The following is a 14,522-nucleotide window of genomic DNA, read 5'->3' as shown; positions in this document are numbered from 1 at the left end:
AACAATAACCTGGCAATCTTAGATTTAAAATTAACAATTAGTATATTTCTATTACTTCATTATCGTTCTGGTTTGGGGCCTCTGTACCACACGTTCACAACCTTCTGGCAGTTGGCTTTTCAGATCAGAAGCCTGATTGAGTTGTGAAATCTTTTCTGGGACAGTTTGTAATCCAGTGCTTATTACCTATGGTAAATGGCTTGCTGCTTTACATCCATATCTTTCATTATTCTAAAAATCTCACCCAGCTTCAGCAGAAATAAATTGAGTCACTTGAGAGTTTCATCCAAATTTAAGTCATCTAATGTCTCCAATCATTCCCATCACTCTTTGTGAAATCCCTCATCATTAATCTGTACAATGCCATTACAGACCTGATTATCATGCAGCGACTTCTCAATTTCCCTCAATAGCCAATTTGATTTGATAACTGCTTCGTGCTGATGAGGGCATGATCAGTGTCAGCCAATTTGCTTGAAATCAGATCCATAAGGGTTCCATTGTTAAGGCCTAAATGCCATATTACATAGAACGTACAGCACCGCACAATTATTGGAGCTAGCTGGCTTGGCCCAGCCCTCTCTTATTCCACAGGGTTTATAAATGCTTAGCATACCATCTATAGAATTCAGAAGCTGTATGTTCTTTCCAGGTTATGCACACCACAATTCATTGGTGATTAAAAATACCTCTGCATTTTCCCAGATAAAATAAAAATATGCATCTCCTTCCTTGTACCTTTATACAACTTTGCCTTACATGTTCAGTTTATTTGTTTTGTAATATAGCAAGCACTAAATCGTATCCACTCGCTGAGTAAAGAAATCCCTGCTTTTATATTCTCGTCCTTTTGAAATTAAAAAGCCTTCATTTTAAGAAGACTAGAATGTAATGCTGAAGCTTTCTAAGGCATGGTCAGGTCACACCTGGAGTCTTTTAGGGTCCACTTCTAAGAAAGGATGTGCTGACATTAGACAAGGTCCTGGGGAAGTTTATGAGAAGGTTCTGGGCTGGGCCTGTACTTACTGGAATTTAAAAGAATGAGGGGGATCTCATTGAAACCTACTGAATATTAAAAGACCTTGATGCAACGGATGTGGAGAGACGTTTCTAAAAGTGCGAGTTACAGACACCGATTAGAAAGATGTCCTTTTAGAACAGGATGAGGAGTAATTTCTTCAGCAAGAGAGTGGTGAATCTATAGAACTCATTGCCATAGATAGCTGCAGAGACCAATCTGCTGGGTATGTTTAAAATGGAGGCTGATGGGTACTTAATTAGTAAGGGTATCAAAGGTTATGAGGAGAAGGCAGTAGAATGGTGTTGGGAACAACAATAAATCAGCTATGATGGAGAGATGGAGCAGACTCATTGGGCCACACAATCTAATTCTGCTCCTTTCTTGTACAGGCTTATGCTGACTTGCCTAATGGATTCTTTAGTGGCTATTTAATATTCATGGCTTCCAAACTATAATTAGCCCACAAGTAAAAACATATTTTCTGCATCTTACCTTTCAAAAATTATATTACTTTGAAGGCTTTATTTAAATTTCCTTTTCCTACAGAAAAGATCTTTTCTGTTCAGACTGTACTTTTCAACCAAGGCTGATAACCTTTCTCATGAAGTTTTCAGGATCTTTCACCCATACCCCTTTGTTCCTTTTATAATGTGCAAACCAGAGTTACCAGACAAGGAAACACCAATGTAAGTCCGTGGATACAAGGTGAGCGGATCTCAGTGTAAATTAAGAATGGATCTCAGAGTCTGTACGGAAAACTTCACAAAACCAAAATATGAGCACTCGCAAAGCATTGTGACAGTGCATGGCAAGTCATGCAGTGCATGACTTCCATTTGTCTGATTCTAGGCTACAAGGCAATTATTTTTAATGTTTTTATAGCTGGTAATTGATTCATTATTGTCGCTGGTACCAAGATGCTGTGTAAATCTTTATTTTGCACACCACGCAGACAGATCATTCCATACGTAAGTACAGCAAGGAAGTACAAAAGTGCTATTTTCTGTGGTCATTGGTGAAATTTTCCTAAAAATATATTGTTTTGAATCTGTCACTGTTGATATGATTTTGAATTTCGTCCAAGCGTTTTAGAATTCCTGTGACTTTCTGAAGGAAAATGAAAAATATGATTACAGTGTGATGCTTTGTTCCTTGGTGAAAATAGTTCAAAGATTGCATAAGGCTGTAGTGTTTCTGAGGTGTCCCTTTTCCTTCATAACAACCCTCTGCTCTTCTTTCCTTTCACAGATGCTCAGTACATCACCTGTAGGATTCAGAACTGTTCAGATGCAGCGAGCAGCACACCATTTCCTGGTTACATAGACCACAATTCATTGGTGGTTCAAGATGACTATGTATTTGCACAGGTAAAATGGCCACTATCTGCATGTAGTCACAACAGTATCGTTTTTCAATCGAATGGAATTGTGGAAAATGGTGTACAACTCTAATTTGTTAACATTGGTTTGTTGGCATTAATGACATTCCATTATCCTGCAGGTGATGAACTTAAGAAAATCAGAACAGAAATAGGCTACCTGGTCACTTGAACGGATTAAGGAATGAGATAGATATATGTATGTTATTCATGACAGATGCTAATTATGTTTCTATTTTAAGGGAGCATGTAATCGATTATTGATTAATCTAGTACCTCTGGTGTTGGGTGGAAACTGATTTCTACTGGGCATAAGTACTTCAGTATCCACAGTGGGGAAGATTTTTTCCCTCATAGAGGTAAATTCCTCTCACCATCTAGTTAGCAATATACTCCCAAATTACCAGCCACTTGCTTACCAGCAGAATGCAGGAAGGCTGGATCACTGAAATGCCTGTGACTCTTACAGCCCTCTCCCATGTCATCTTGAGTGGGACACAGACAATCTGAGATAAAACCTTATGCAGATATTGGTATGTACCTGCAACGGGCTTTCAGGAAGAGGAGTGGAAGCAGATACGATGGAGGCATTTAAGATAGACATGTGAGTAAGCAAGGAATGGAGGGATCTGAATCATGTACAGGCGAAGGGTTTTTGTTTAATTTGGCAGGGTGCACAGCTCAGACATTGAGGTCCTGTGGTATAGACGATGTTCTAACTCCTATCTCAGGTGAAAGGTGGCATCTCTGACAATGCAGAACTGCATGGTTAATCCAGCCAAATTAGTGCATCTTGTGACAGTGTACTGTTAAGTCGGACTTGGTAGTACTTACACATTGGTTTAGATTCCCATTATTACACTTCTATCTGGACTAGAGAACATGTCCTCTATAACATACAGCTAGACCCTATTGTGTTTGGTAACTTGAAGTTAAAACATTTAGGGATGAAATCATCTCCATCCAAACTGTATGGTACGTAAATTCCTTAATTAGAGTGACAGAGAGATACAGCACAGGAAAAGGCCCTTTGGCCCAACGAGTACATGCCAACCATTGACCACCCTGTTATACTAATGCTACACTAATCCTCCCGAATATTCTTATCAGCTCAACCTAGTTTCTAGCATGCACCTACCCCCAGAAGGGTCAGTGTATTGTGGCCATTTAACCTCCTGACCCATATATCTTTGGAATGTGGGAAGAAAGCAGAGAGCACCCAGAGGAAACTACGCAGTTGCAGTGAGAATGTATGGACTTGACAGCACTGGGGTCAGGATTGAACACAGCGCTACTCACTGAGCCAAAGGAGAAAACACCTAAGAACAGTTTACTTACAAGTTCTGTCCGTGAGGAGTTTGTACTTGGGAAGCCATGGCAGTGTAGTGGTTAGAGTGATATTATTGGAGCATTTTGAAGTTCAGAGTTAACTGCTGGTGCCGTTCTGTAAGGAGTCTGTACGTCTCCCCATGCAATGTCCGTGAATTCCCCTAGTGATCCAGTTTCCTCCCACAGTGCAAAGACGTTCTGGTGGTCATTGTAACTTGTCCCATGATTAGGCTGGGGTTTAATCAGGTATCTCGGGGGTTGCTGGGGCAGTGTCGCTCGAGGGCAGGGAGGGCCACTGGGCACTGTATTGCTAAATAAAAAACATTTAAATTTAAACTTCTACCCATGACACTGTGGGTTTTTCCCAGTGCCATGGCAACAGATTCAGAATCATTTATTTATCGGATATACATTGAAACATACCATTGAATCATCGTTTGCATTAACAACCAACACAACCTAAGGATGAGCAAGTGTCACCACACATTCTACTGTCAAAAAGACCCAGCACAACAATAGAAACACCAGCAAGACAAGCCCCTTTCCTCCCTCACTCCTACAAACTCAGCCACTCGCACCTAGAGGCAGTCCTCCAACACAAGGGCAGACAGTATCCAGTGGATGTGCGGACTCACGGAGATTGGGCTATCAGCTTCCCCAGTGGACTTGCAGACACTGGACCATGGATTTCCCCACTGGAGCTGTAGACTCTGGACCATGGATTTCCCTGATGGGCTTGCAGACACTGGACCATGGATTTCCCCACTGGAGTTGCAGACACTGGACCATGTATTTCCCCAGTGGAGTTGCAGACACTGGACCATGGATTTCCCTGATGGAGTTGCAGACACTGGACCAAGGATTTCCCCGGTGGAGTTGCAGACACTGGACCATGGATTTAACAGTGGAGTTATCGACACTGGACCATGGATTTAACAGTGGAGTTGCAGACACTGGACCATGGATTTCCCTGATGGAGTTGCAGACACTGGACCATGTATTTAACAGTGGAGTTGCAGACACTGGACCATGGATTTCCCTGGTGGAGTTGCAGACACTGGACCATGGATTTCCCTGGTGGAGTTACAGACACTGGACCATGGATTTCCCCAGTGGAGTTGCAGACACTGGACCATGGATTTCCCCAGTGGAGTTGCAGACACTGGACCATGGATTTCCCCAGTGGAATTGCAGACACTGGACCATGCATTTCCTCGATGGAGTTGCAGACACTGGACCATGGATTTCCCCAGTGGAGTTGCAGACACTGGACCATGGATTTCCCTGGTGGAGTTGCAGACACTGGACCATGGATTTCCCCAGTGGAATTGCAGACACTGGACCATGGATTTCCCTGGTGGAGTTGCAGACACTGGACCATGGATTTCCCTGATGGAGTTGCAGACACTGGACCATGGATTTCCCTGATGGAGTTGCAGACACTGGACCATGGATTTCCCCGATGGAGTTGCAGACACTGGACCATGGATTTCCCCAGTGGAATTGCAGACACTGGACCATGGATTTCCCTGATGGAATTGCAGACACTGGACCATGGATTTCCCTGATGGAGTTGCAGACACTGGACCATGGATTTCCCTGATGGAGCTGCAGACACTGGACCATGGATTTCCCTGATGGAGTTGCAGACACTGGACCATGGATTTCCCTGATGGAGCTGCAGACACTGGACCATGGATTTCCCCAGTGGAGTTGCAGACACAGGACCATGGATTTCCCAGGTGGAGTTGCAGACACTGGACCATGGATTTCCCCAGTGGAATTGCAGACACTGGACCATGGATTTCCCCAGTGGAGTTGCAGACACAGGACCATGGATTTCCCAGGTGGAGTTGCAGACACAGGACCATGGATTTCCCAGGTGGAGTTGCAGACACTGGACCATGGATTTCCCCAGTGGAATTGCAGACACAGGACCATGGATTTCCCAGGTGGAGTTGCAGACACAGGACCATGGATTTCCCTGATGGAGCTGCAGACACTGGACGATGGATTTCCCCAGTGGAGTTGCAGACACAGGACCATGGATTTCCCAGGTGGAGTTGCAGACACTGGACCATGGATTTCCCCAGTGGAATTGCAGACACTGGACCATGGATTTCCCCAGTGGAATTGCAGACACTGGACCATGCATTTCCTCGATGGAGTTGCAGACACTGGACCATGGATTTCCCCAGTGGAGTTGCAGACACTGGACCATGGATTTCCCTGGTGGAGTTGCAGACACTGGACCATGGATTTCCCCAGTGGAATTGCAGACACTGGACCATGGATTTCCCCAGTGGAGTTGCAGGCACAGGACCATGGATTTCCCCAGTGGAGTTGTAGGCACTGGACCATGGATTTCCCTGACAGGCTTGCAGACACTGGACCATGGATTTCCCTGATGGAGCTGTTGACACTGGACCATGGATTTCCCTGATGGAGTTGCAGACACTGGACCATGGATTTCCCCAGTGGAATTGCAGACACTGGACCATGGATTTCCCTGATGGAGTTGCAGACACTGGACCATGGATTTCCCTGATGGAGTTGCAGACACTGGACCATGGATTTAACCGTGGAGTTGCAGACACTGGACCATGGATTTAACAGTGGAGTTGCAGACACTGGACCATGGATTTAACAGTGGAGTTGCAGACACTGGACCATGGATTTAACAGTGGAGTTGCAGACACTGGACCATGGATTTAACCGTGGACTTGCAGACACTGGACCATGGATTTAACCGTGGAGTTGCAGACACTGGACCATGGATTTCCCCAGTGGAGTGGTCGGCACTGGACCATGGATTTCCCCAGTGGAGTTGTCGACACTGGACCATGTATTTAACAGTGGAGTTGTAGGCACTGGACCATGGATTTCCCCAGTGGAGTTGCAGACACTGGACCATGGATTTCCCCAGTGGAGTTGTAGGTACTGAACTATGGATTTCCCCAGTGGAGTTGCAGGCACTGGACCATGGATTTCCCCAGTGGAGTTGTAGGCACTGGACCATGGATTTAACAGTGGAGTTGCAAACACTGGACCATGGATTTCCCTGATGGAGTTGCAGACACTGGACCAAGGATTTAACAGTGGAGTTGTCGACACTGGACCATGGATTTCCCTGATGGAGTTGTTGACACTGGACCATGGATTTCCCTGATGGAGTTGCAGACACTGGACCATGGATTTCCCCAGTGGAGTTACAGACACTGGACCATGGATTTCCCCAGTGGAATTGCAGACGCTGGACCATGGATTTCCCCAGTGGAGTTATCGACACTGGACCATGGATTTCCTTGATGGAGTTGCAGACACTGGACCATGGATTTCCCCAGTGGAGTTACAGACACTGGACCATGGATTTCCCCAGTGGAATTGCAGACACTGGACCATGGATTTCCCCAGTGGAATTGCAAACACTGGACCATGGATTTCCCTGGTGGAGTTGCAGACACTGGACCATGGATTTCCCCAGTGGAGTTGCAGACACTGGACCATGGATTTCCCCAGTGGAATTGCAGACACTGGACCATGGATTTCCCCAGTGGAGTTGCAGACACTGGACCATGGATTTCCCTGGTGGAGTTGCAGACACTGGACCATGGATTTCCCTGATGGAGTTGCAGACACTGGACCATGGATTTCCCTGATGGAGTTGCAGACATTGGACCATGGATTTCCCCGATGGAGTTGCAGACACTGGACCATGGATTTCCCCAGTGGAATTGCAGACACTGGACCATGGATTTCCCTGATGGAGTTGCAGACACTGGACCATGGATTTCCCTGATGGAATTGTAGACACTGGACCATGGATTTCCCTGATGGAGTTGCAGACACTGGACCATGGATTTCCCCAGTGGAGCTGCAGACACTGGACCATGGATTTCCCTAATGGAGTTGCAGACACTGGACCATGGATTTCCCCAGTGGAGTTGCAGACACTGGACCATGGATTTCCCCAGTGGAGTTGCAGGCACAGGACCATGGATTTCCCCAGTGGAGTTGCAGACACTGGACCATGGATTTCCCTGATGGAGCTGTTGACACTGGACCATGGATTTCCCTGATGGAGTTGCAGACACTGGACCATGGATTTCCCTGATGGAGTTGCAGACACTGGACCATGGATTTCCCCAGTGGAGCTGCAGACACTGGACCATGGATTTCCCTGGTGGAGTTGCAGACACTGGACCATGGATTTCCCTGGTGGAGTTGCAGACACTGGATCATGGATTTCCCCAGTGGAGTTGCAGACACTGGACCATGGATTTCCCTGATGGAGCTGTTGACACTGGACCATGGATTTCCCTGATGGACTTGCAGACACTGGACCATGGATTTCCCTGATGGACTTGCAGACGCTGGACCATGGATTTAACCGTGGAGTTGCAGACACTGGACCATGGATTTAACAGTGGAGTTGCAGACACTGGACCATGGATTTAACAGTGGAGTTGCAGACACTGGACCATGGATTTAACAGTGGAGTTGCAGACACTGGACCATGGATTTAACAGTGGAGTTGCAGACACTGGACCATGGATTTAACCGTGGACTTGCAGACACTGGACCATGGATTTAACCGTGGAGTTGCAGACACTGGACCATGGATTTCCCCAGTGGAGTGGTCGGCACTGGACCATGGATTTCCTCAGTGGAGTTGTCGACACTGGACCATGTATTTAACAGTGGAGTTGTAGGCACTGGACCATGGATTTCCCCAGTGGAGTTGCAGACACTGGACCATGGATTTCCCCAGTGGAGTTGTAGGTACTGAACTATGGATTTCCCCAGTGGAGTTGCAGGCACTGGACCATGGATTTCCCCAGTGGAGTTGTAGGCACTGGACCATGGATTTAACAGTGGAGTTGCAAACACTGGACCATGGATTTCCCTGATGGAGTTGCAGACTCTGGACCATGGATTTCCCCAGTGGAGTTACAGACACTGGACCATGGATTTCCCCAGTGGAGTTATCGACACTGGACCATGGATTTCCCTGATGGAGTTGCAGACACTGGACCATGGATTTCCCCAGTGGAGTTATCGACACTGGACCATGGATTTCCCTGATGGAGTTGCAGACACTGGACCATGGATTTCCCCAGTGGAGTTACAGACACTGGACCATGGATTTCCCCAGTGGAATTGCAGACACTGGACCATGGATTTCCCTGATGGAGTTGCAGACACTGGACCATGGATTTCCCTGATGGAGTTGCAGACACTGGACCATGGATTTCCCTGATGGAGTTGCAGACACTGGACCATGGATTTCCCTGATGGAGTTGCAGACACTGGACCATGGATTTCCCTGATGGAGTTGCAGACACTGGACCACGGATTTCCCCAGCGGACTAGCAGACACTGGACCATGGATTTCCCCAGTGGAGTTGTAGACACTGGACCATGGATTTCCCCAGTGGAGTTGTAGACACTGGACCATGGATTTCCCCAGTGGAGTTGTAGACACTGGACCATGGATTTTACAGTGGAGTTGCAAACACTGGACCATGGAGTTCCCTGATCCATCCATGCCCACCTAGCTGGTCCCATTTGGATGCATTTTGTCCATATGCACTGAAACCCCTTCTCTATACTGCATATACTTATACTACTGCCTTTTGAACATCATTAGTGTACCTGCCTCAGCCACTTTCTTAGGGAGCTGATTTCAATAAATGCATCACCCTCTGTGTGAAAAAGTTCTCCCTCAGGTCCCTTTTAAATCCTTCACCTCTCATCTTAAGCCCATGTCCTCCTTCCCTGGGAAAAAGACTATCTGTATTGACACTACCTATTCCCCTCATGATTTTATACAACATTAGGTGGTCACCTCTCAAGGTCTTGCTTTCTGGAGAGTAAAGGCCTATAGCCTGCCCAATTTTTCTCAATAACTCACAGCCTAAAGTTCTGACAGCATCCTGGCAAATCTTTTTTGTGCTCTTTCTAGTATTACAACATCCTTCCTACAACAGGGTGACTAAAAGAATACTCGGTAGTCCAGGTGCAGTCGCACCAAACAGATTGATGTACAACTGCAACATATTGTGCCAACTTCTATACTTAATGCCCTGATTGATGAAGGGCAGTATGCCACTTGTTGCTCTCTCCACTCTGTCTACCCGTGTCACCACTTTAAGTAACTACAGCACTGTATAAAAGGCTTAGGCATATATACAACATATAGCTATGACATTTGCACAGTACTGTAGTAAATTTAAGTATTGCACTCTACTGCTGTTGCTGCAAAAAAAAGAGAAAACAAAATGAATGAGTGATGATAAACCTGACTCTGATATGGGTCCCTCATGTGGACTGAGAGTGGGAAGGAGGCAGGGAGAGGGGTTGGTTAAAGGGGAATTGAGAGAGGAGGAAATGGGATGCATCAGAGAGAAGTTCTGTAATGAGCAATAAGCCAATTGTTTGAAATCAGATGACCTTGCCTGATGTCTCAGGGCTGGGTGTGTCTGCAGCGGGACCACACCCTGCCCCCAGCACTGCTTCTCTGCCACTTGTTCCACACCACACTCGCCCATGGCATTCCATCCTCACCACTCCCCACATCTTTTGCTTCTGCCAGATTTACAAATGCGCTCTCTGCTCCATTTTGACAAATACAGTAGTGTGCAATTGTCTAATGCACCCTAGCTATGAATATGTGCTTAAGATTTTTGCAGAGTGCTGTAGGTATTTCTAAGTGCCTTTGTCCAAAACATCTCCCAAGGCCTGACCATTCACTGTGTAAGTCCTACCCTGGCTTGACTTCCCGAATTACAGCACTTTGTGCTTACCCAAACTGAAAGTCATCTTGCTTGACATAGGTGGTGACAGACGAATTGAGGGAATTGATAAAAGAATAGGCTACAAGAAAATAAATGGAGGACTATGACTGATAGGATTATATTGATTCAGTGTGGACGGAGTCACTTCTTTCTATGTTGCAGAGCAATATGAGGTATGGAGTGACTCAGAAAAGAAATTTGCTCTGAACTGATGTCATCAGTCCATTACACTAACATTCCTAAATTCCTGTGAGACAACCAATCCAATTTATGTCCTTGAGGAATGATTTTTTATCTCCTAAAGTGCTGGTGTGGCAGATGAGTATTTTTGTTCTGTCAAAAAAAAACTTTATTGCATATCCAATACCAGAACAGGTGTTCTGACACTTTAATGTGGCTCTGGTCTGACTAATTGCAAACTCAGCCTTTGGAATATTACATTAAACCAAGATCCCATGAGTAAATGGGAAAGTGAAATGGTGTGGTTGAAAGGTAAGGGAGATCTTCCTGGTGTTACGAGTGTACCACAGCTCTGAGGGGCTGAAAGATGTGGGGTAGCCCCCTCCTTTGTGAGAATTGCAAGATCACTATTGAGTCAGTTCAGGAGACCCAGGAAGTGAGAGAAAGACATGCAGAATCCACAAAGAGTTGGAATGTGTCCTGGCCTCCGAAAGGCGGAGCCATTGATACCGGCTATTGTCTCTTGGAGACAAAATTGTGTATTGAATCCTGTACGATGCATCGAAGCCCCCAGGCAATGAACCGAGGGGGAGGTTGGTGGAGGGATTGCATCATCCCAACCTGATTGACATCTGAGACCCTGTGAGTCAGGATAAAAGAGGGTCTGTGGGAACAGCCCCTCAGATGCACTAGAAGAAACGCTAGCGATCCCGTAATAGCGAAAGCCAGTGGGAAGGCCACGTGCATCCATTTCCATTTGTCCTGGAATCAGTGGCCTTTACCACGGAAAAACGGTTTTTAGCTAACAATGGGGAAATCAACTCCCAACGATTCTCGAAGGATTGACATCATAAAAGGAATGGGCAAGTTTTAACCCATCTTTCTCTCCAACCCAAAAAGCTGCAGCTTGAATGAACTAAAGTGACTTTTATATTTCCATCGGACAATACATTATCCCCTAGACAACGATAGAGCTATTTCTTATTGATTATTATTATTCCCGCACTTTTAGATTTAGTATTGATGACGTATATTATCTGTGTGTTTGCATTGATATTATTTTTGTGTATTTTATCAGTAATTACTGTTAAAAATAGTACCATCAGACTTCAACGGACCTCTCTATCTTTGCTGTTAAGTGACCCAGTTACGGGGTACGTAACACTGGTAACTTGGCAAATATTTTGCTCCTAACCACAACTGAGGATAAGAATTGTCAACATGAGTCCACACCCAGCAGGTCAGAAGCCAGTCTTAAGTCCCCCTGGGCCTCTTGTTAACCAGATAAAACGATAGTAAGGTTGATCTATATAGCAGAAGAAGTCATTTGCACCATACTACACTTAAAGGAAGCTGCTGAGGTGAAGTCATCTTTCTTGTGGCTTAAAAGAGATACTCATCCTAAATGTGATGGGGATTTCTGCCTACACCCCATTTCAAGCAGGTTGCTGCAGTGATCCCTTTCACCATTGGTCTGAGTGAACATATTTCCTCTTGAACTGCCTTCTTACCACTTACTGTCCATTTGAGTCCTCTGATTAGCAACCCTCTGCTGCAGAAGAGGAAGAAGTGATTTAGTTGTGTTCAAAAAAGCAGTGGGGGGGGGGAATAAAACAAGAAACTGCTTCTGCTGGAGGAAGGGTCAAGAACCAGAGGACGCAGAGTTCAAAGGTGACATGAGGAAAACTATATTAGCAAGTGAGCGGTATAAAGTATAGGATTCAATACATCAAGGAGTGGTGAAGGCAGATTCAGTCTCAGAGACAGCACGCAGAAGACTGTTGCACAGCCTTAGGTCGGGAAAGAGCCGGTGAGTGGGATTGACTAGATTGTTCTCAGAAGCACTGACACAGGTTCGTAGCTCGTGTTGTAACAGTTGCGACAGTTGTATCCACTGCCATTATTAGGCATCATGGAAAATATTTACTGCCCTTTATTAATCTTGAAAGAACCTTGATGTATAAAGTTTTAAATCAATTGACTTGATTGAACCTAATACATATTCTGTACACATGTTCCTTATAAAGTGATAACGTTATGTGATATAGTCACTTAAAGCAACTTAATATAACATTGCAGGTGAATGAATACTAAACTATTATCTAATTCATTGAAAAATGAGAAGATCGCATGTGACCTTTTCAAATGTATACTGTAGTCTCTCAGCTCATTGAAAATGAATGCAAGGGAAGTCTTAGTGAGTATAAACCTCAATTCAATCAATTGCCATCAACATCTGAAGCTAAAATATATTTTTTGTTGTACTGCCTTTCAGAAGATCTAAATTGTTTCAAGAAAAATCAGTCTCACCAATTTATCTTCTATCTCACCCAATCTCTATTTGCCATTGATTCCAATCACTGTTTCTATCAAGTGGAGAACTGTCGTTATATTGGTCTGGTTTATTCTGATTGGTTATGTATTTAGTTCAATGAGAATTTCAGAAGAGAACAAAGAAAGATGAATGTTAGTAGGAGGAAATGGTATGGTGCTGGCTTCACCCCCTTACGTAATATGTAACGTTTTCCCCAATGAATTGTTCATATCTCCATTCGCTTGGTTCCACTCTGCATTGATAAAGACGATGCAATTGTGGAATGCACACAAAATGCTGCAGGAACTCAGCAAGTCAGGCAGCATCTATAGAGGGGAATAAAAAGTCAACATTTTGGATCAGACTCTCCATCGTTTTCATGAATTCGAGGAGCACATTAGCGCATTTTTGGCTTGGTGCTTTTAATTATGATTAACCAAATGATGGCACTGAAGGAGATTCTGTTGTATTTGGAACCACAGCAAAGTAAAAAATAAGCTGAATTCGACATGAAAGAAACCTCACACTTCATCAGGGATTCCATAGCTTTATTGTCAACAGAACAATTGGCCATGCACGGCAAGTGATTGGAATTCTAATCAATATAACATTCTTCAACGTTTGGTAATACACTTTGGCTATCTGGCTCTTAAAGTTAACAGCTTTAGGGTGAAAAAGAAGTATTGACATTACTCAAAATAATTACCCCAAAAATGCCAGGTTTCCAGAGGCTCTTATCTGTGTCGGTCAGCACGGTGAGGAAGGATGGAGGGATAATACTCAACCATCCACAGCAAGCCCCAAAGAAATGTAAAGCCAATACATTTGTCTACAGACTTGTTCCCTTGGTTGAATACAGATTGTGCAATGAGAGCATGTTGCAAGGATACATCTACATTCTTCCCATTTTTGTTTAATCTGCTGCAATTGAAATGCAGTTGTTCTTCAAGCTGGTTTGAAAAGAAGCCTAAAGCAATATTCAAAAAATTTACTTGGCTGAAATTTATTTGAGAGTGTTTTTACCCCAGCAGAATACAAAAAGGTTGCATTCGTTTGTGTATATTGTGGCTTTTATTTTCTGTTTAGTAAACTTCAACATCAAGTTGTTAGATTAAATGATAAATGGTTATTGTGGCACTGGGCCTCGCAGGAACTCTGTCACTCTTGAATTTGAGCAAATCTTGTGCAGAATTTCCTAACCTTTCTGTGGTTTGGTGGAGAAAGATTGACAATTACGTGTGAGGCTGTTGGGAATTCTCTGCAAAAACACAGCATAGAATAAACCCTTCAGGCCCTTTGAGACCTGTCACCTAGCGATCCCTCAATTTAATCCTACCTAATCAAGGAATCATTTACAATGACCAATTCATTTTTGAACTGTAGGAGGAAACTGAAGTGCGCAGAGGAAATCTACAATCTTCTTGCAGAAAGCGGATGGAAATGAAATGGCCTTTATAACCACATAACCATATAACAATCACAGCACGGAAACAGGCCATCTCG

At 44.5% G+C, this 14,522-nt stretch overlaps 1 protein-coding gene across 1 annotated transcript in view; it reads left to right on the top strand.

The window, feature by feature from the left end:
• LOC132379726 (VPS10 domain-containing receptor SorCS1-like) overlaps positions 1–14,522 on the top strand; it is a 1,404,942-nt gene that overhangs the window by 1,165,410 nt on the left and 225,010 nt on the right. Inside the window, exon 7 of the mRNA XM_059948015.1 lies at positions 2,270–2,388. Coding sequence (XP_059803998.1) covers positions 2,270–2,388 — 119 coding nt within the window. The remainder of the gene's footprint in view (positions 1–2,269; positions 2,389–14,522) is intronic.

Source organism: Hypanus sabinus, chromosome 22, assembly GCF_030144855.1.
Source record: "Hypanus sabinus isolate sHypSab1 chromosome 22, sHypSab1.hap1, whole genome shotgun sequence".
NCBI lineage: Eukaryota > Metazoa > Chordata > Chondrichthyes > Myliobatiformes > Dasyatidae > Hypanus > Hypanus sabinus.
This window is presented reverse-complemented; position numbering and strand designations above follow the sequence as displayed.